Source organism: Neolamprologus multifasciatus, chromosome 18 (genome assembly GCF_963576455.1).
Source record: "Neolamprologus multifasciatus chromosome 18, fNeoMul1.2, whole genome shotgun sequence".
In the NCBI taxonomy this organism is placed as follows: Eukaryota; Metazoa; Chordata; class Actinopteri; order Cichliformes; family Cichlidae; genus Neolamprologus; species Neolamprologus multifasciatus.
In genome coordinates, this window is record NC_140456.1 from 13,470,854 (window position 1) to 13,491,124 (window position 20,271).

Here is a 20,271-nt window from a genome sequence, read left to right on the forward strand (position 1 = left end):
TTTGTTTCTCAGCCTGTACAAAGAAAATCTGAGGAATTATTTACAACATATGCTCTCAGATCTGACCAGTGTTTACATCCCACTGCTGCTCGCTGTTTGACTCTCTATGTATAACCTCTGCAATCTAACCTTCCTGGCTTCCTGAGCAGTGTTCAACTGTGTCTCCCTGCAGGTATTGCTGCAGGAATAGGATGACTGGGAAGACCCAGACTAGCAACGTGACCAACAAGAATGATCCGCGCTCCCTCAACTCTCGTGTTTTCATCGGCAACCTCAACACAGCCGTAGTAACCAAGGCTGACATTGAGGCCATCTTTGCCAAATACGGCAAGATTGTGGGCTGTTCTGTCCACAAAGGCTACGCCTTTGTTCAGTACGCCAGCGAGAGGAATGCCCGGGCAGCCGTGGCTGGAGAGAACGCCAGGATCGTTGCTGGACAATCACTTGGTAAGAAACAATTTTGATCCATGAACAGGTGAAACTTTCCATTATACTCCACATATACTACAGTGAACATATGATCAACTGAAGCAGTAAATTCAGTACTTGCAGTATAAATAGAGAGAACTTCTTTGTTTACAGCTTAAATACTTTCAATACTTCGGAGTTGGTCCTAGTTTCACTTTGTTTCAGGACATACAATTGTGGTCAGAAGTTTCCATACACTGATCAACAATAGTTTGGGGCTTTTAATTGTTATTTTTTTAAACCTTTTCCACAGTGGAATGATTATACAACATACATCTTTAATGTCCTCTTAGCAGAAGTGAGGAATGCCGAAGGTTTTAGAGCAGGGGCGTCCTTCTTGATTGACACCCTCTACATGTAAATCTCGCTGCACTGTGGACAGGGATGCTGGTGTACCAGTAGTTTCTAGTTTTCAGTTTACATGTCCACTTTTAATCGTCAGATTGATCTGAAAATTCAGAGCAGGAAATTAACGTGATTATTTACTCCAACACTGTACTGTACAATTTTCAGGTACTTGTATGAGTGTTTGGATTTGCAGTAAATCTACTACATTCTCTCAATACACTTTAATACATTTACTTCTGAGCTTAAGCTGCTATTGTTGACAGATCTGATTATGACAGAATAAACTTCTGGGTACTCTCATCCAGAAAGCCCGCATCCGTGCTATACAACAGCAAAACCAGACTGAAAGCCTGCTGGTGGTTTATCTTTGTCTCTGTGCTTTGCTTTTTTTTTTTTTACTGTGTTGCTTTGACTGCAGACATTTTGTGTTTCTTTAAAGCTGTTGGCATTTTCATCTGTATTGTGACTTTTTTGTTCTGTGCCTCTTAGTAGTGTGGCTGTTTGAGAGGTTTTTGTGTCTCTTTGTTGTTTGATTGACTGCCCAACAAGAGATGTTAACAGTCATGTCTTACCAGGGCTCTGATCAAATGAAATCTCTAAGGCCATGTGATCTGGCTCTGTGCCTGGCAGTCCTATTCAGTAATCCATCCTGATACTACTCTTATAATGTTATATGCACACAATATAGTTATTGAAAAATGCTCCAACTTGACCTGCTGCAGGGCTCATTTACTGCTCAATAATGTATCAATAACAATAAAATGCTATAGAGGTCACTTGCAAATGACATATACGGTACAGCAATTTGAGTCTTTCCATTATATCTTTGAAAGACTTTTTCTTGGTATGAACGATTTCATAGAAGCATATTTATACTTTTGCTAAAGGAAATGATCTTAATGATGTCAATTTGGATAACCTTTGTGGAAAAGCATGGGAAACCATAATAGAAGTTCATGCGAACGAGGTAAGCAACAGCAGGTCATTGCTGAAAAGGATGGCTGTTCACAGAGTGCTGTATTAAAGTTAACTGGAAGGAAAAAGTATGATGGGAAAAGGTGGACAAGCAACAGTGGATTGTCAAGAGAACTTCACAAGGACTGAGGCTGGTATCAGTGCAAGAGCCACCACACACAGTGGTATTCAGAAAAGGGGCTATTATAATATTAAGCCATTCCTGAACAAGAGACAGTGTCAGAAGTATCTTGTGTGGGCTAAGGAGAAAAAGAACTGAAATATTGCTGAATAGTCCAAAGTCCTCTTTTCTGGTGAAGGTACATTCTTTCATTTCATTTGGAAATCAAGGTCCCAGAGTCTGGAGGAATAGTGGAGAGCACAGAATCCAGACCAGTGTAAAGTTTCCTAAGTCTGGGTTGATTTGGGGTGCAATGTAATCTGCTGGTATGGCTCGTCCACTGTGTTTTACCAAGTCCAGATTCAACGTGGTCATAAACCGGAAGATGTGTATTGCTTTTTCCACCAGGACTTAGTACCTGCCCACAGTGCCACAGCTACTACCAAATTGTTTGCTAGACATGTCATTACTGTATTCAGCTCCCTAGGCCTGTTACTATCAAAACCACCTGGGCTTCAGTATCAACTCAGCAGTGTCACAAGCTGATTGTCTCCATGCCATCCTGCATCGACTCCCAACCAAGTACTCAATATAAAAATGAACATATTTTACAGAATATTAGGAAATGTTCTTCTGATTATTTTCACAATTGGGAAGCCTGAGTTCTGATTTTCATGATCTATAAGCCAAATACAGGAAAGACCTGATATTTCACTTTACATTGAATAAATCCAAAATATATGAAACTTTCCATCCATAAATCCATCTGTTCCTGCTTACCCATCCAGATATTTACATTTTCTGAGATGAACTAGTAGACCTGAATGTTTTTTCCCCTTTTTAAATAAAATAACTAGCAATAATAAATGTTTATTTAGAAACCTAAACAAAATCAGTTTTAATTTAAAATTTAAAATATGATTGATTTGGTCCGTGTAAGGGCTTCTAGAATTATAGTTCAACCTCATGGAGCCTGAACAGCTTACAAATGATCAACTCTTATTTTTAATCAATAATGCTGGAATACCTTGAGCTGTCATTTGGTTTTTACCATTCATGGTCAAAAGTTCTGCACTGTAACTCGTTGCCAGTCTTATATTTGATCTGTAAAAAGTATGAAATAATTTTTAATAAACTGAAGTATGGCCTCGGCAAAGTTTCTGAGATACAGAATACGTTTTTACTTAATCAGCTGAGTTAAAAAGGGAGATGCTGCGGGAAGGACACAAGGCGAGCTCGTACATACATTCAGGCCTCAGTCCTCATAGGCATTCAGTGGATCCCTCTAAGTCTTCCTTATATTACTTATTGATTGGCTCACAGCCTCCTCCATAGAGAATAAAAGTCCTCCCCAAGCCCTGTTCTCTCATTAAATATGAATAAGAGTGCTGCAGGGTCACATCTGTAATTCCACCTTATATTTGCCCAGTTTCATGCATTTCTGGATATGAAATTACATGTGGCAGTGGTAAAATTGCAAGGTTAACAGTTATTACATATAATTACGTGACTTAACTGTTCTGGTATTATTGCAACTATATGACTGATCTCTTTAGTGAAACTGTCACTCAAGTTATCAGCCTGAGCCAGTAATGAAAATGTATCCTTTTAAAAAATACACGAGAGTTTTTGATGATTATTCATATAATATGATTATTGTACTCACCAAGATATCAGTACAAGTCTAATGGTGAGGAACCCTCCAGATCTCAGACCTCTCTGGAAATGATTACTGGAACTACCCAATCTATCAGTTCATTATAATTTAAAGACCAAGTTTCTGGTTTTGTCCTTTAGTTTGTACCAAACTTTGCATTTATACATCAACAAGACTCTGTAGTTTACAGTCCTGTGAAAAAGAGTTTTCACAGACCTCTATTCAGTCCTCATGATTGAATAGCTGGTAGAAGCACCTTTAGCAGCAATAACTTGAAATAACCATTTTCTGTATGGCTTTATCAGTCTCTTACATCATTGTGGAGGGATTTTGGCCCACTCTTCTTTACAGAATTGCTTCAGTTCATTGACGTTTGTGGCCATTCGTTTATTCACAGCTTTCTTAAGGTCCCACACCACTGCATTTCAATCAGGTTGAGGTCTGGACTTTTCTTTTTCAGCTATTCTGTTCTACATTTGCTGCTGTGCTTGGGATCATTTTCCTGTTACATGACCTCGTTCTGGCAAAGGTTTAGCTGGTAGATGGGTTCGCCTCACATTTGACTCTATAATACTTTGGTATACAGGTCGATCAATGTCTGCAAGGCACCCGGGTCCTGTAACTACAAAACAAGCCAAGATCATCACCCCTCCACCACCGTGTGCGACAGTTGGTACGAGGTGCTTATTCTGATGTGTTTGTTTTTTGCCAAATGTGGCTCTGAGCATTATGGCCAAACATCTCCACTTTTGGTCTCATTTGTACAAGTCTTGTGTCTTTATCAGATGCGACTCTGGAAGTCTAAGCCTTGCTGCCTTGTTCCTTTTAGAGAGAAGAGACTTTCTCCTAGTAACACTTCCAAATGAGCCACACTTGTCCAGTTTTTTTCTAATTGTGCTGTCAGGAACTTTAACATGGTAACTGAGGACTGTAGAGTCAAAGCAGTCCACCAACTAACTAAAAGAATACCTGAGCTCACCACAGTTAGGTAAAAATATAAAAACTGAAATTTGGTAACCGACAGCTCCTCAGATAACATAACCCTTTCTAACATTTGCTATAAGGCTTTACTTTTCAAAGTGAATAGCTGTCTCAGACAGAGACAATATTAGAGACATTTCAGGGATACTTAATTTAGTAAAACTGGCAAAATTTTTATTTTTTTTTTACATCATAGTTAAAATAGAAATGCCACAAAAGCCAACGTTGTTTGCATATGATTAATTCAAGTTGCTGTTCAGACTCAAAAATTGTCAAGAGTATAGTGAAATTTGATAGGTGGGCACCAGAGATTAGCATCGATTCACTATCCGACAACATATGAAAAAGTATCACAGTGTCTCCTGTGTGTTTGCAAGACATTTGTCAGCTGAACCCTTAAGCTCAGTAATGAAAACCCAATGTCAAATCCCTGCTTATATGTCTTGCTAGCTGTCAGCTTATCAGGCAAACCAGCTGTGTCTTCAGGAAACAAATATAAAATAAAGACAGACCAGCCAGGGTTTGCTCCTTTTGATTTTCTCTCTATTTTTGTTTGAAAAAACTAAAAACAACAAAACAAAACTACATAAAGACCATAGGTCTATTTGAGAAATAGCAGTATTCTAGCTTTGAACAGTCTCTTTATGGCTAAGTTAGACTATATGTCAGCTAGCTTCAGCTCAGAGCCCAATCAACTGTTTTAAACAGTTTTCCAGCAAAGATTGTGTTTAAAAAAAATAGATGTGGTCTTTATGTTAGCTTCCTTTTAGCTAGAAGTTGTCATGTAGTTGTACAAGGCAGTAAAGTTATTAGTTAATGCTAATGAGCTTAGCTAGCAAGATATCTATAGATATATAGACATGCATAACTGCTATTTAGTGCTAACAGACTAATGAAACACTAGAATCTCACTCACCTAAATTGAAGCACAAGGATGCACCAAAGAGCAAGCCATCAAGTGTCAGATTATTTCCTAAAATCGCTCCAAAAGACACCAACAGTGCAGACAAAGTAGAAAGTTTTAGTTTAGTGACTCTAATTAGCAGAGGTGAGGCTGCTAATTAAATGATCCACCACAGCTGCCAGGTGTTGAGGCATCTGCCTGTCAAACCAGCCAAGCTCCTAGCTTCAGTGTCCAGGTGGATAAGTTATAAAAAAAATAAATTACCCTCCTGAGAGTTGTTATGATGTGTTAAACAATCCATAAAGGACCAAACTGTTTGTACCAGGCTGTAAATGTGCTTTTAATGCTGCAAAGTTGGGCATTTTAACATGGGAGCTTTTGGCTCTGACTTCAGTATTTTAGCTCTCTTTCCAAATGAAGTGACTGCTGGCTCTAGCTTAACTAGCTACCCCTCCTGTGTCCCTATCTTCCTGTCTCTGCTGCCTCTAGCTTTGTGTTAAATGTACCATGAAAAAAATGGTATCAATCACTTCGTCTAAGTAGCAATCAAAGTTTTTGCTCAGGTGTAAATAAAAATTTTAGCTCTAAATGTAGGCCAGAAATTGGGGGTATAATAAGATCTCCAATAAAAGCTGCTCATCACTGCATTCATAAGACCTAGTTAGTGCCAAGAAAAACAGTCGTAGTCATAAACACCACTCTGTTTCACTTTGCCACAACACACACATATTCACAGTGATGTCAGCACAAAACCACATCCCCTTTGCTCTGCTAAAAGAAGCTCGCCTCATTGTTATGCATGCTGACACAGTTGTATTCTCTGAGAAACACACAGAAAGAGTGTCTAGAGAAGATCTCGGGTCAACACGTCATCTGAGCTTCATACAGCAGCCAAAGTGAAATACGACTTTGCTTAGTGTGCCATACTGTGGCTCCACTGGCTGCTCTTGATTGTCTGACCATCTGTGCGCGCGCGCACACACACACATACACACGCACGCACACACACACAAACACACACACACACACACACACACACACACACACACACACACACTGACATTAAATCCAGTATATTAACAATGCACAGTAAGTGTCTGAGGTGCTCTGTAGTTGCCTAAAGTAATGTCTCTTCCTACTTTGGAAGTAATCTCTTCTGCCTTTATTCTTCCAAGAAATTTAACCCTAAACACCTTATCTTTTAAACATGAACTTCATATTTGATTATGCTCCAGAGGCATCTGCAACCTGCCTAAGATATCAATGCTTGATATTTTCCTTAACATTTTTTTTATTAAATTATATTCACTGAAGCATGACAGGAAATGCAGCTGTGTGAAGGTATGATATGTGACAGGAATGTTACAAGGTCAGAATCAAACCTGTATATCCTGCAGTGAGCAGCTCAGCCTGCTGAGGTACCACAGCACCCCTTGCATGAGCAGATTTGATAGCAATGAGATACTGACGTGCTTGCTTTACCTGCTTTAATTTCTTCAGACATGACCGGATTGCAGATACAATGACTTAAAGTGTTAAATGTGACTAAAAGTGACATTCAATCACCCTGATGCGGTCTTCGTCTCGCAACCGCTTCTTGGGCCCTGATGAAGATGTCTGCTGGTCATAGGGGAGGGTTTCATTTCTTTTTTTACTCACTCAGCTTTCCTTCTTGTAATGTCTCCGTGGATAAAATCTGGACACAGATGTACTGATATTTTCCACATTCATTTTTCATAATCAGTGTTTGTGTGATCATATCTTGCTTAGGTTTATAGTGTTTGAGAGCGTTCATGGGTGACAGCAGTCTTGTAGTGTTTGAGTGCCTCCCTGTGGTTGAAATAGATACTACAGTAAAACCTGTGAAATCCTGGCGTTTAATTGAGAAGAGCCGATGGTCCTATAATAAATTCTGCACTTGTGAGTTTGAGTCAGGAAAGGTGTTACATTGTAGTAGTTAACTAGTAATAGTTTGATTGTAGGCTTGTTTACTGAAACTCCATCTTAAATAAAAATAACCCCACAAGGAGAAACATTTCTTTGAGATTGCTTTAGTTTAAAATTTATTTATATAGTACGTTTTGAAGGGCTTCACAGGAACAAAAAGAACAAAGGAGAACAAACATCATTATACGCACAAGAATAATGGCATAAAATCAATACAGAGGATTGATTAGATGCCTGTTTGTTTTTCTTTTGCTAATTTGATATTTATATGGATTCATGTTCTTCTGCTTATCCAGTTCAGGGTTGCATGAGTGCGGTATCCTATTGCAGCTGTCATAGGGTTGCACAGTGGACAGGTTGGCAGTCTTTTGCAGGGCTAACACAGAGAGACAGACAATCATTCACGCTCACATTCACTTAGGGTCACCAATTGGTACAAGATGGATGGCACTGGGCTGTAGGAAGATCCTGGAATACCCGGACATAACCCACGCAGACACAGGAAGAACCTGCAAGCTTCACACTGTAAGACCCCAGCTGGACTCAGGACCTTCTTGCTGTGAGGCCACATTGACATTCATATATTAATGCTTAAATTTTTATTATCTAAAGGTTCCTCTGTTTTCTTTCCAATACCAGCAGTTTGTTGGCCTCTGCTGATGCATTTATTAATTTCTCATCTGCATGAACACTAGATGGTGCTGAGAGAATAGCATTGAGACCAAAACTGGGACATCTCATGCTGTCCCTCAGCATGTATCATTCATTTGTACTCAGCGAGGGAAAGACTGCATGCATCCTGCACAGAATATCCAATCACATTTTTCCATTTATGAATCATTAAATTTCACAAAAAGATTTTTCTCTGTTTGTTAGAAAGTTCTTCGCCTGCCACTCAATGTGGTTTATTTCTAAATTAGCCTCAGGCGACTTTTTTGAAAATATGCCAGAACACAATTATATATATATATTATATGTTGTTGTCACGCAGTATTTTCACCACTTAAGTCACACAGCGGTATTTTTACTCTTTCTTAAGAGATGTCAAATTGAGACAATAGCTGATGACACTGGAGTTTGATTTCGGCGACTTGAAGCCACAAATTGTCTCACTCAGCCTGTTTTCTTCACGAGCTTTTAGTGTCTTGTCTTTTTTTTGTGAGAACAAAGAAACAATTAAGACTTCAGGCTTTGCACGAGGCAGCTGCAAACCCCATGTCAGTGTAATTAGATATCACAATTACAAGGCTTCATCTTCAACCAAGCCTAAGAGCTGCAACAGCTGGGGAGTCGGCTCCTTTAGACACACTGCTGATTTCTTTTTTTTTTAATCTGTCTCTTAAGTCCACAGGCTATCCACTTTAAAATTAATTAAAAACCCTGATTGATGAATGAGAGACAGTGACAATGGGAGGCTGATTTACTTTTATGCCATTTGAATAGTGAGGTCAAACAGAAAATTTCTGTGGCTTTAGAGGACAGAAAAATCAGGACATTTTTAAAAGATGTAGCTCAAATATCAAATGAATCGTTCATTAGATTTTGTTTTGTTTATTCTGCTAAAAAGATTGGTTAAAATTCTGTGATTAATAGAAAGAATGACCTTTTTTATGCTTGCATGTAGTCATTATACCTATAAAGCATCATGGAACTAAGGATAACATCTTAACAGTTCTTACAGTTGAAATTATATAGTAATAAAATGAATACAACAGTCTGTGTGTATGTAATTAAACATGTTAAACATATTATCTGTGACTGTGAAGTCTATATTTGGAGTGTACTGTGCACAAACGTGTGCATCTTTGTTGTTGTACCAATCACTATTTTTATATTATTGTTGGATTAAGTGAGTTAGAGAGGGCCGCTCATAAGTGCAGACTCACACAGGTGAGCGCACAATTCAGCATCTTTCAGCTTTTAGTCTTGCTTTTACTGCGTACAGCTTTATGTTTGATACAACCCCATTTCTCTTTTGGGGAGCCAGTCTGGGCTAAAGTGGGCAAAGGTCAGTTTTTCTGTGCTGTTTCTCTCTGCTGGGCACTGTTTAGAAAAGAAAAATAAGTGAAAACATCATTTGACGAAAGTTCAAGGCTATCTGGACAAATGCCATGAGCTGTTCACCTGCATGCAAGCTAAGCCTGCTCAAATCTTCTAGGTCACAGACCAGGTCGGCTAAAATCAAGAACCCAGAAAGTTATCAAAATGTTTCCCCTTGCCAGCAATTTTTACATAACAATATCACACATGTATGTTTATTTACATCTGGTCATGATTATGCAAACTGGAATAGTTCTGCTTAGTGCTGCTGGTTTCGCTTTATATTAGGCCTACACTGTAGATTGGATGCAAGTATTTTATGTTCATTTTTATTTTTTTAAATGAAGATTTTTAGGGCTAAGCCTATTTGATACACCCGGCATCAATCATATTGGTCACCTGTGAGTCTCATGGACACCCATTAGTCTATGTAACCCCACCCTTTTTGCCTAGTGGGTCTATTCACCGCCGACCTGGCGCAGCAGATGGCGGCCCCTCCCTCAGCCTGACTCTTCCCACTGTTGCCAAGTGCTTGTTCATAGGGGGGCGTCGGATTGTCTGGGTTTTCTCTATGTTAGTGTGGGGCCTTTACCTCACATTATAAAGCACCTTGAGGTAACTGTTGTTGCAAATAAAATGGAATTTCATCTCCTCACCATCAAACTGAGAACAACGAGAACCCTGTAAGAATCTGTGTAACCTTTAAATTATTTGATTATCATTAATTTCCCCTTTAAAGACGATGGAAATAATGAGATGGTGGATTCAACGGGGATGGAAACTGATGTTATCCTAATTTATTAATTTATTTTGATGTGTAGAAAAACAAATCGTCCATCCATCCATTCAATCATTAACTGTCAGATTACCAAAGAAGATATTTTAAGGACATATCTGTGGAGTCTTTGAAAAGAGTCTTTTAAACGCGCCATATTTGTGACACGACAGTTACATTTTTCTGCATCTATCATGGCTATTTTAGATTCAGTAGTCTTAGATTAAAGTGGATTCTACTGAAGCAGCTTTGCATGATCAGCATAGTTCAAAATAAATGATTTTCAACATACAGTGGGGGTTGGGGCAGACACTCGGTCAACCCTCTCTCTCTTTCCGGCACCCTCACTTTAAGCCAACCCTTTTCTTATTGGCTGCCCCATGAAAAGAGAAGATTTGAACTGCAAGTGAGTGTAGCTATGTATAAAGTAGAAAAAAGTGGAACCTCAGCTCTTTTTTTGTCTCATGGGGATAACTCACATCTACACTGACCTAATTTTTGAAAACTTTGACCATGTTTAATAAGAACATCCAACACTGGAACTGTTTATATGTAACAGAAAATTAGAATATAAGACAAAATTTTCTAATAATAACAAAAGCATATTTTGGCCAGTAAGTAAGTGAAATATGATGTGTGGCATCTTTTGAAAATATTCAAACATTACAGGAGAATTGAAAAATGACAAAAATCCGGTTAATTTGGTAAACACTTTGTGAAGGAATGGAGAGACTTTGAATGTAGCCATGGGCAAAATATATAAAACATTGGAAGACTTATCTACTGGAGTCATACAGCTTCTTCAAGATTTTTTTTTTTTTTTTTTTTTTTTGTGGCTTCAGGGGCTCCACAAAAAATACCAGATATTACAACAACTTCTATTAGGCAAAACTTTAAGGGGAGAGTAGCCAGTATTTTTTCTGCCATCCTTAGATAATCATTATAATGAACGCATTTTAATTCTCAGCAAATAAACCGCGCAAAGACGTGAAAGCAGGATTTTTACTTCCCCTTCTGTGCTTTTGCTATTGGAGCATAGTGGAGCGTTTGCGTCTATGGCTCCCCCTGGAATAGGTGGATTAATGGTACGGTCCGGAGCGGCTCTGCTCACCTCTGCTCGGAGTCTGGAGCTCGAGGTGCTCCGGCAGTCTGTCTGGTTTTTAGGAGAAAGAGGAGGCAAAGTCGGCTCAGCCACAGCATCACCCGTTTTGTTTCCACGCTCGTCATGACCATGTACAAAGGCAGGCGTCGCAATCAGAGATGTGAGTATGAGGAGGTCATTACTGGCACTTTAAACATCTGGTGCAGAACGTATAGGAAGATGGTGGTTTTTGTTTTAGTCGTGTAAATGATTAAAAAGTTGTTCAACTGGAAGTGATAAACTAAGTAACTGGAAATGTGTTTATTTGAGGCACTTTTCGGATTAAAGTTTGTAACCACTGCTTCTCCATCCTCAGTATTTTAATGAGTGGATGCACCTTTTCGAATAACTCGCTTGATCTCACAGCGTGGGCACTGTAACTAAATCGCGCAGAATCAACACCTCAGAGTCATTTAAGCACTTCATACAGCAAAACATCCTCTTCCTGTTTCTTTGCTTTTCAGAGGGCTTGGAGATTTCTGAGGGTGCGGGATCTGATTTAATTTTACTGTCGCTGGAGACAAATTAAGAGTGCCGTTGTACGAGTAAGACGTCTTCTCTGGAGCTGCTCAGTGGCTCGCAGCTCCAGGTGTGTGCGCACCTGTGCGCGTACGAGGCTGAGTGCTGCGGGTCCATCTTTGCAAATTTGTGGGTGCATGAATAATTTATAACATTAATGAACCTCATGTACCAAGCTCTATATGTACTAACTGATAATCGTCATCCATTATTTATAAAAGGCTGCAGTTTGCGTTTCTATCTCTATTAATATTTTATTGAAATTAATTAAACGTGCCCCGCAACTGAGCGTTATTTTTGTCAGCAGCAGGGCTTTCTCAGCAGACATGCTCATTCACACACGCACAGCCCCGAGTTTGTAACGTCACGTAAGGCTCTGGTGCATTCAGGACTGGCACCGCATCATTAACTTTAGTATTATTATTGTGATATTTCCTATTTTAAAGAAATCTAAGTCACTACTATTACATAAAATCAACCCATGCAGTAAATGTGAATGGATTTTTTATTTCTATTTTGGCTTAAATGTGATCAAGCCAGTGGTTTTCAACCTTTTATTAGCTTGCAAAGGAGGAAAATGTCACAAAAATATTTCTCCTTTCAAATACAAATAACCTCCACAGAGCTTGTCTGATTAAACTTTGGCCTTTTATTGGAGGATGAGTACCAACATGTTGGGACCTACTGGTTTGAACAATGAATTATCAAAGTAGCTCATGACAGAGTTGATGACTATTCATGTATGCTAAAGATGTCTCACGGGAGGTTTGTATTCGTTTAGGCAGGTGGTTTTGTCTACAGTCCACCTTTGAATAAAGTACACAAGTTTTGGAGCAGATGTTTAAGTAGTTTCAAGCAGGTTGCAGCTGCCGCTTTGTTTTCCAGCTGCTTGCACAGATTAACAAGCGTGTGCTTATGTGGAAGTGATGGACCGGCTCCAGGGGTTAAAGTGTTTCAAAGTGTTGCACTTGAGAGCCCCGTAGTTACATCATAGGAAAGAAAATGCCAAACTGGAAAAGGAGGAAAGTGCATTAGTGCAGGAGTGCAGCTCAGGAGAGATGAAAGACTTTTAAATTATCTTTACCTCAGGCTCCAGCTGTATGCTCATTATGTTTTAATGCAAAAAAAATTAACACATACCAATGTTGGGAGGTACAACAGTGGCTGCAGAATGTTGCCTTTTGTGCTTACGAACATCCGCCTACTAATAGTTATATCGCCAATGTGATATTTAGAGTCCAGTCAACTTGGAAGTTCAGTGGCCTAACATCACATTCTTCTAAATGACTCATAGATCAGCAGGTCAAATAATTTCATTAGATGCTCGGGAGCTTGAAGACAGGCTGCCAAATTTATGCACTGCCAGGAAACCATTTTCCTGAAAAGGGCAAAAGAGTAAAGTACACGGATTTCATTAAGGAAGGACAAGCTGTTGAGCGATTAATCCTCGTATCCCCACAACAAAAACTGTCTAAGCCCCAAGGTCCTCATCCATATTGGAATAACTACATGGTTAGACAGAGCCATGCTGTTCAAAGAGAGCTGACAGATTAATTACAGTACACTTCTTGGGTGGGAGTCCTGCAAGCAGGTTAAGACTAAAGTATTTGATATTGACAGGATGATTCATATATGTCAGTAGCTCATTAAAGCAGCCCAATCTTAAATTCACTCTAACCGCATTTGACTTCACATTGAAACATATATAACAAGCTATTTCAAATTCCTCTTAGTAAGAATGAGCTAAATCAAAGCGACTTACAGGGAATTTTGAGATAAAAGATATCTTCCAGTAATTACCTGGTCACAGATCTAACAAAAAAGCGGAGTTACAGCTTCATTCATAGTACTGCATTGAATCCCTGTCACAGTGCGTGACGTTGTGAGCTGGTCCGTCTCCATTGCTCCGTCCTTACAAGTGAAACTCGGCTGATCATTTTCAACTCGGAGCTGGTAAATATTGAACAACTGTTACGTTTAATCAAGTGCAGGGAGGAGAGAACACTTTATACATATTTGATTCTACACACAGAATGTCACACAGAGCTGTGACAACAAGAAAAACAGACTGTGTCCACACTGGCAGAATACTAGCTGTTGCAGTAGAATAATGGGCACACTAAATACGATTACAGCCTATTACATTTTGTTTCACAGAGTCACGAGCCTTGTGCTAATCAATGTACTGCGCTTACATCGCATATTACCACCAGTCAGACCTGTCACAGCTGCTGCATCGCTGCGACATGTAGTAACATATTTTGGGGAGCTGCAGGTCAAGCTACAGCATAGGGTGTAGGCCTACGCTGTAGATTGGATGTGGGTACTATAAATCAAGCGTAACTATGTTAGTTAAGCTGCTATGGAGCTTGGAGTGAGGGGGGAGCTATTTTGGGCACTGCTGGTCCAGGAAGGATAATTTATGGATATTTTTCTCATAGAATATAGAATAAGGACTGAGTGCTACACCTGGACGGCATGAAGCTCTAAATTATTAACAGCTAAATACAAACTATCAGGTTCTTTTAAATGATTTTTCAATGAAGAGTACAAGTAAACTCTGGGACATTTAAAACACAGTCTATAACGAGATGTCACCCTATTATTTCTCTTTTAGGCCCTGTGCTAATATAAGCAGCATTTTAGGGAAAATACTTTTTTTCTTTCAAAAGCATGTGCCTTTATGTCTTTTTTTCTGAGGTCAGACTGTGTGCACTATTAATGTTTGCAAGTTTCTGATTGGCCTACGTTTCAGATAGGGTTTTATCATCACCTGATGCTTTGGCATGCTATTCAGAGTGCATGGCATTGTTTGTTTTTTTTTGTGTGTTTTTATATTTTTCAGAACAAAAGTAGAAAGGTATACATGTCATTATCAACAACTTGTACCTCAAGATATTAACCGAGACTTCCTAGGTGTATTGAGGAAAGGATTCACTGCTTTAGTGTTATGTCTGCATACATACTAAGATTATGTTAATGCAGTAGATAATTCAGTTTATATCTCTGATCAGTTTACCTTCAGATTCTTTGCCGGCTTTGATGGTTTTATCAACGCTGCTGGACTTTTACATATAAATGAACATCAGTCACACCTGAGCCCTTCAAAAATGAGTTCACACAGCACCGATTTGTGTGTTTTGCAGTACACACGTTTTCAGTATCTTGCCTGTCACAACACATCCACGCTGTCAAATCATGGAGATGTGCCTTTTTTTAAACTAGCATTGATTGAATTGCCAGAACTCAGGAAATGGTAGACACAAAAGGCGAGTACTCCTGAAACCTGGTGTTCAAGTAAACATTTACAGGCTGAAACAAAGTATTAACAGCAGAGCAAACATTTGGGTGTCATAAATATACAAAAGATAGGATGTAGCCTCCTGGTCTGAAAAGAGAGGCCAGTATTGACCAGCAGGGGGCGACTTCTGTGGTTGCAAAAAAGAGTCTAACTGTACAAAAGAAAGTTCCTACTTCTTGTTTGTGGGTGATTTCTCGCTTTCCAGGCAAACGTTTAAGGTCATCTACTGTAATTTTTGGTGTGGTAAATAAATGATAAAGCAGGGTACACTTTAAAGTATTGATACTTTGTTATTGACAAGTCACTACTGTAATATATGAGTGTGCAGGATTGTTGGTATCTTAGTATAATCCATGGGAGAACGCATGTGATGCCTGGGTAGAGTTTGTCTTTAAATGGCACTCTCACCACATCCATTTATTCTTTTTATCTCCAACTTTTCAAACTTAGCACCGTTAGTCCACCAGATTCAGACAAACGCACACTCTTAGTCCTTGGACTGTCGGAGAAAAGCAGAGTGGGAGGGGAATCACACAAACACAGTGAGAGGACAGCATCCGAAATCCGCCCGGAAAGACCAGGTTGATGTCCTTAACATGGCTGACCATTCAGTAGAAGCTTTGAGCCTTTCCAAATTAAAATGCCGCAACTTATTAAGTCTGCTTCGCTTCATACGGCTCAACATCATGAAATTTTTCTCGGTTAAAATACTCAAGAAGTTCCCACCACAGATGATTCATTTATGAACATCTGACTATCCTTGTGATCCACAACTCAGTTCAGAGACTTTTCTTGTGAGATCAGCTCTAAATTGAATAAATGTGTGTTAAATCGGGAGAAGAAGTAGTGTTTTATTGCATCGTGTAATGTAGTCTACAATATATGTAGCCTAACATGAAAATAGATGGTTTGTAATAACCTTCAGTTCAGATCTAATCCCATTGTCATCCCTTGCGACGGTAAATCACGCTCCATTTTCATTGTGAGCAGTAGCAGTCTCGTTCTATTACAGTAATCAGGTCATCAACTTCCAGACTGAATATTCTTAAGAATTAATAGGTCTTTGTTTTTATATTAATATTACTGGATAACTGGCTTAAAACGGTCTGAAAATTACATTAGCATCATTTCTTGGTATTATTTCTAGGACAATATATCATCCACTAAATATAGTTATGTGAACCAGAGATGATGATGTCCGCATGTGTGAGCAGTCAAACGCCCAGCGGCACATTCGCCGTGTCTTCTCTTTCAACCTTTCAGTCACCCTGCTCCATTTGAGAAAATGCACTTTCAGGTGTCGCAAAAAGAAAAAGAGCTGCCTGTGCCGATGAGCTGTGATCGGAGATTATTCAAGTCTGCTCTGTCAGATTTACAGGGCGCGAGAACACAGACTAGATTGAATCTGCGGCCGCTGTCTTGCAGGATGTCTCTTAGTGGCACATTTGTATTCATGCAGGTGCCTGGATGATCTCTTAATCAAATATCGCTCACCTGCTCTCCGGATGCGTGTAGACTCCGCAGAGATGGGAGTTTGCTCTGTGCCAGAATTGATCCTTTGCCTGCCAAAAGATTATGTTTTGGCATTAGCTGAGGAAGGAAATGTTTTCTCCCATTTATTTTCTCAGGTGATATTGTATTACTACAGCACTCACCTTTTCTGTCATAATTGTTTTGTTTTTGCAGTGAGAACACTGAAGGACGGCAGTGTTAAATGTTCAGTTGCTTTGTAAAGTCTCTTTAAATGTATTATCACATATCAAAGTAACCTCACTCAAGAGGAAAATTGCAAGTGCTCTGTGATTCAGCTTACGCTTGGCTAAATAGAGGCAGCGGAGGGGTTATGCATCCATTTCCTTTTTTTTTTACTTTTAAAAGCAGGCTCGTCTGATTCAGATTTAGCCTGTGCTATGACTCCCTTTGTCTGTGCCCAGTCCAGTTATCATGTCTCCGGAGGGGAAAGTTACGAAGGACACGGTGAGCTGAGGGTATCAGTATCTAACTAAAACAGACATGCATGCAAGCAGTAACACGGCGAAGCACTCATAGGTAATTCAGCACAGCCTCATTAATATGAATAACTCCAAAGTGAGTCAGAGGGCCCCTGAGGTGCAGATGATTGTATTCTTGAAGGAGCCACTGTGGATAGATAGAACTGTTACTGAGCTCAGTCGCAGCTTTTCTGTAGAAGACGCTGAGCTGAAATGAGGTCTTGTAAAGTCGGCTATTGGCCCTTTCATCTTCTACACAGACGAGGAAGAGGAAGACAGTGTGAAAACACCACTTCAGCTTTTGAGACTGTGACTTAGAAACTGACTGTGTGAGACAGAAAAACATGGCTGGAATATTTCACGTTGCACAGTAAATAATAGGACGTACCATTGTAGGTAGAAATGTTAATATGGAGTTGTAGAAGAGGGAGGTTAGTGGAGAAGTTTATGAGAGAAAAATGCACCAAATTACACAAAAAAGTAAATATGTAAGTAAAGTCTTAAAAAGTGTAAACAGGGAATATCAGTTACACATTAGTGAGAAGCTGCTGTTGTGCAGTGCTCAGGTTTAGGAAATACTTGTGTAGCATCCACAGAGGTAGTTTTATTTGTAGTCGTATTACTTCCTGAAAGGATGCAGATGCTCTGTGGAGGTAATGCTTTCAGTGACATTTGATTATCTGTTTGTGTATTTTAGCAGAATCGCACAAAGACTATAAAGCTGATATTTTGTGAGACTTGTTGTACAGGCAGTGGAAAGGAAGAGTAAGAAGTCTGATGAATTTTTTGTGTGGATCTGAATGACTTTTTAACACATAGTGAGATAGTGTCATTGGCCCTGGCAGATGTCCTTGTCCTTCTGTTATTAACACTTGAACCAGTGTCTAAATGTGAAGTGAACATAAGAATTATCAGCCTGCCGATAATTATCACCCTCCCTATGAAGTGTATAAAAGTCTTTGTTTCAGCAGACAGCTGAAGTTAGGAACTAGCCGGTGAGCATACTGGAGCACTTAACGACAAAATATCTGTTGAGTGCTTTAGTTAGCTAAAAACAGCCAATGAAAACATTTACTTAACCAGATTAAAATTTAAAAAAACACACTGTAACCAAACAAAATGTAACTAAACTAGCTAACATAAAGAAAAGCTATAAAAATATTATTTAATAAATATAAAATAAAATAAATATAGAATTTTATAAATTTGTGTCTGTGTGACTGTTTCAAGTGTTTGGAAATGTGACTTTGTTATTTCCTGGTTCTTGTTTTATTACATTAGTTCCTTTTTGTGTATCTCCTGCTGTCTATATATTGTATGCATTTCCTCCTGTTCTTTGTTGCGTTCTCCCCTCTAGCTGTGTTTGCAGATTGTTCCAAGTCTCTTCCCAAGTGCCTAGTTATTTCCTAGTTTCTGCCTGATTTGAGTTTTTTTTTTTTTTTGTTTTTTGTTTTTGTTTGTTTGTTTCTGCTGAAGTAGAGCAATAAAGCTGCAAGTTTAAGTCAGTCTCGTCTCCTGCACTGGGGTCCTTTTCCTGTCTGCCACACAGTGAACCATGACATGAACACTGAAACTAAATATTTCTGAACAATAAAACTGTAACTGTAACCTTTTGCCTTCAAAGCTTTAATTCTTCATGACAGATGCAACAGGGTGCTGGAAACATTCCTCAGAAATTCAAAGGTGCTCTATTGGATTGAGATGTTGTGACTATAGCAGCCATTTGAGTACAATGAACGCGCATTGTTATGTTCAAGAAACCAGCTTGAGATAATCTGAGCTTTGTGAAAAGGCACATTGTCCTGTTTGAAGGAGCCGTCAGAAGACTGGTACGCTCTTTATAAAGAAATAAGCATGGTTAGCAACAATGTTCAGGCCGGTTGTGGTTTTAAAACAATACTCAACTGATACTGAGAGGCCCAAAGTGTGCCAACAAAATATCCCTAACACCATTACTGGACTGTTGATACAAGGCAGCATGGATCAATGCAGGGCTCGCAAAATCGCTAGCCCGACGTCCCGGAGCTAGCGATATCTCCGGTCGCGGTCGGGCGACCAAAATCTATCTCAGCCCCGCCCGTCGGCCTATATGATAACCCGACGGACGGGGCTGAGATAGATTTTGGTCGCCCGACCGGAGATATCGCTAGCGATTTTGCGATCCCTGCAATGCTTTCAAGTTGTTTACACCCAATTTTGAGCCTTTGTGAATTGTTGACACTGATAGCACTGTGTGGTCTTCTGCTGCTGTAGACCATCTGTTTAAAGGTTTTCTGGATACCTTTGGTATTTTAGTTATTGTCGCCTTCCTGTGAGCTCAAAGCAGTTCTCTGGCATCAACCATTTCAGCTATGACACTTACCAACTTACTTAAATCACTGTCCATACTCATTCTAATGCTGGTGTTGGGCTTCAGTAGGTTGTTTTGACCATGTCTGCGTGCCTGAATGCCTTAAGTTTTTGCTACGTGACTAGCTGATTAGATATTTGCTTTAAAAAGCATTTGAACAGGCATACTTGATAAAGTGAGTAGATGTGCATTGTTCATCATATTCTGACAGCAGTGCATTCTGCATTGTAGCAGCGCCAATAGGAGTATGCTCTCAGGAGTTAAGAGGGCGGCCAGTGTTTTTACAGTGTCTGAGACTGACTTTCTTCTACTTTGAGTTCACCTCTGTGATAGGTTTTTGTGGCCAACCTGGACATAATGGCTTCAGCAAAGTACATTTTTATATTCCCCTTCAATGCGATGCCGCATGCAGTTTATAGTATCAATCAAGTCCTAAGTGGCTATTGCTTAGCAACACAGGCTCTATCTCCTCTATCTCCCGCTTCAACTTTTTATGAATACACGCACAAACAAGTCAGGCTGCAAGCACACATATACTTATTCATGCGACTTTTGTATATGATTAGTATAATGACTGTAATTAATCAGAGACTCTATGTGTGTCTGTTGCGATGTGGAGGGAAGGGGTGTTGTGAGGTGACAGTGTTCATTTTAGAGTGCTTTTTAGTGCTCCACTCTGTCTTTAATGACCCTAGCAGGGGCCCAGAGAAGAGCAGGCTTTACAGTGCGAACCATTCCTCACATCTTCCTGTGTCCTAATGATAATGATACAGC

General features: G+C 39.5%; 1 protein-coding gene across 2 annotated transcripts in view; it reads left to right on the forward strand.

Moving 5' to 3' along the window:
• LOC146497492 (RNA-binding Raly-like protein) overlaps positions 1–20,271 on the forward strand; it is a 61,533-nt gene that overhangs the window by 22,087 nt on the left and 19,175 nt on the right. For both annotated transcript variants that reach the window (XM_085141629.1, XM_085141628.1), the window contains exon 2: positions 173–447. In XM_085141629.1, the coding sequence (XP_084997755.1) occupies positions 192–447 (256 nt within the window). In that variant the 5' untranslated portion in view covers positions 173–191. The remainder of the gene's footprint in view (positions 1–172; positions 448–20,271) is intronic.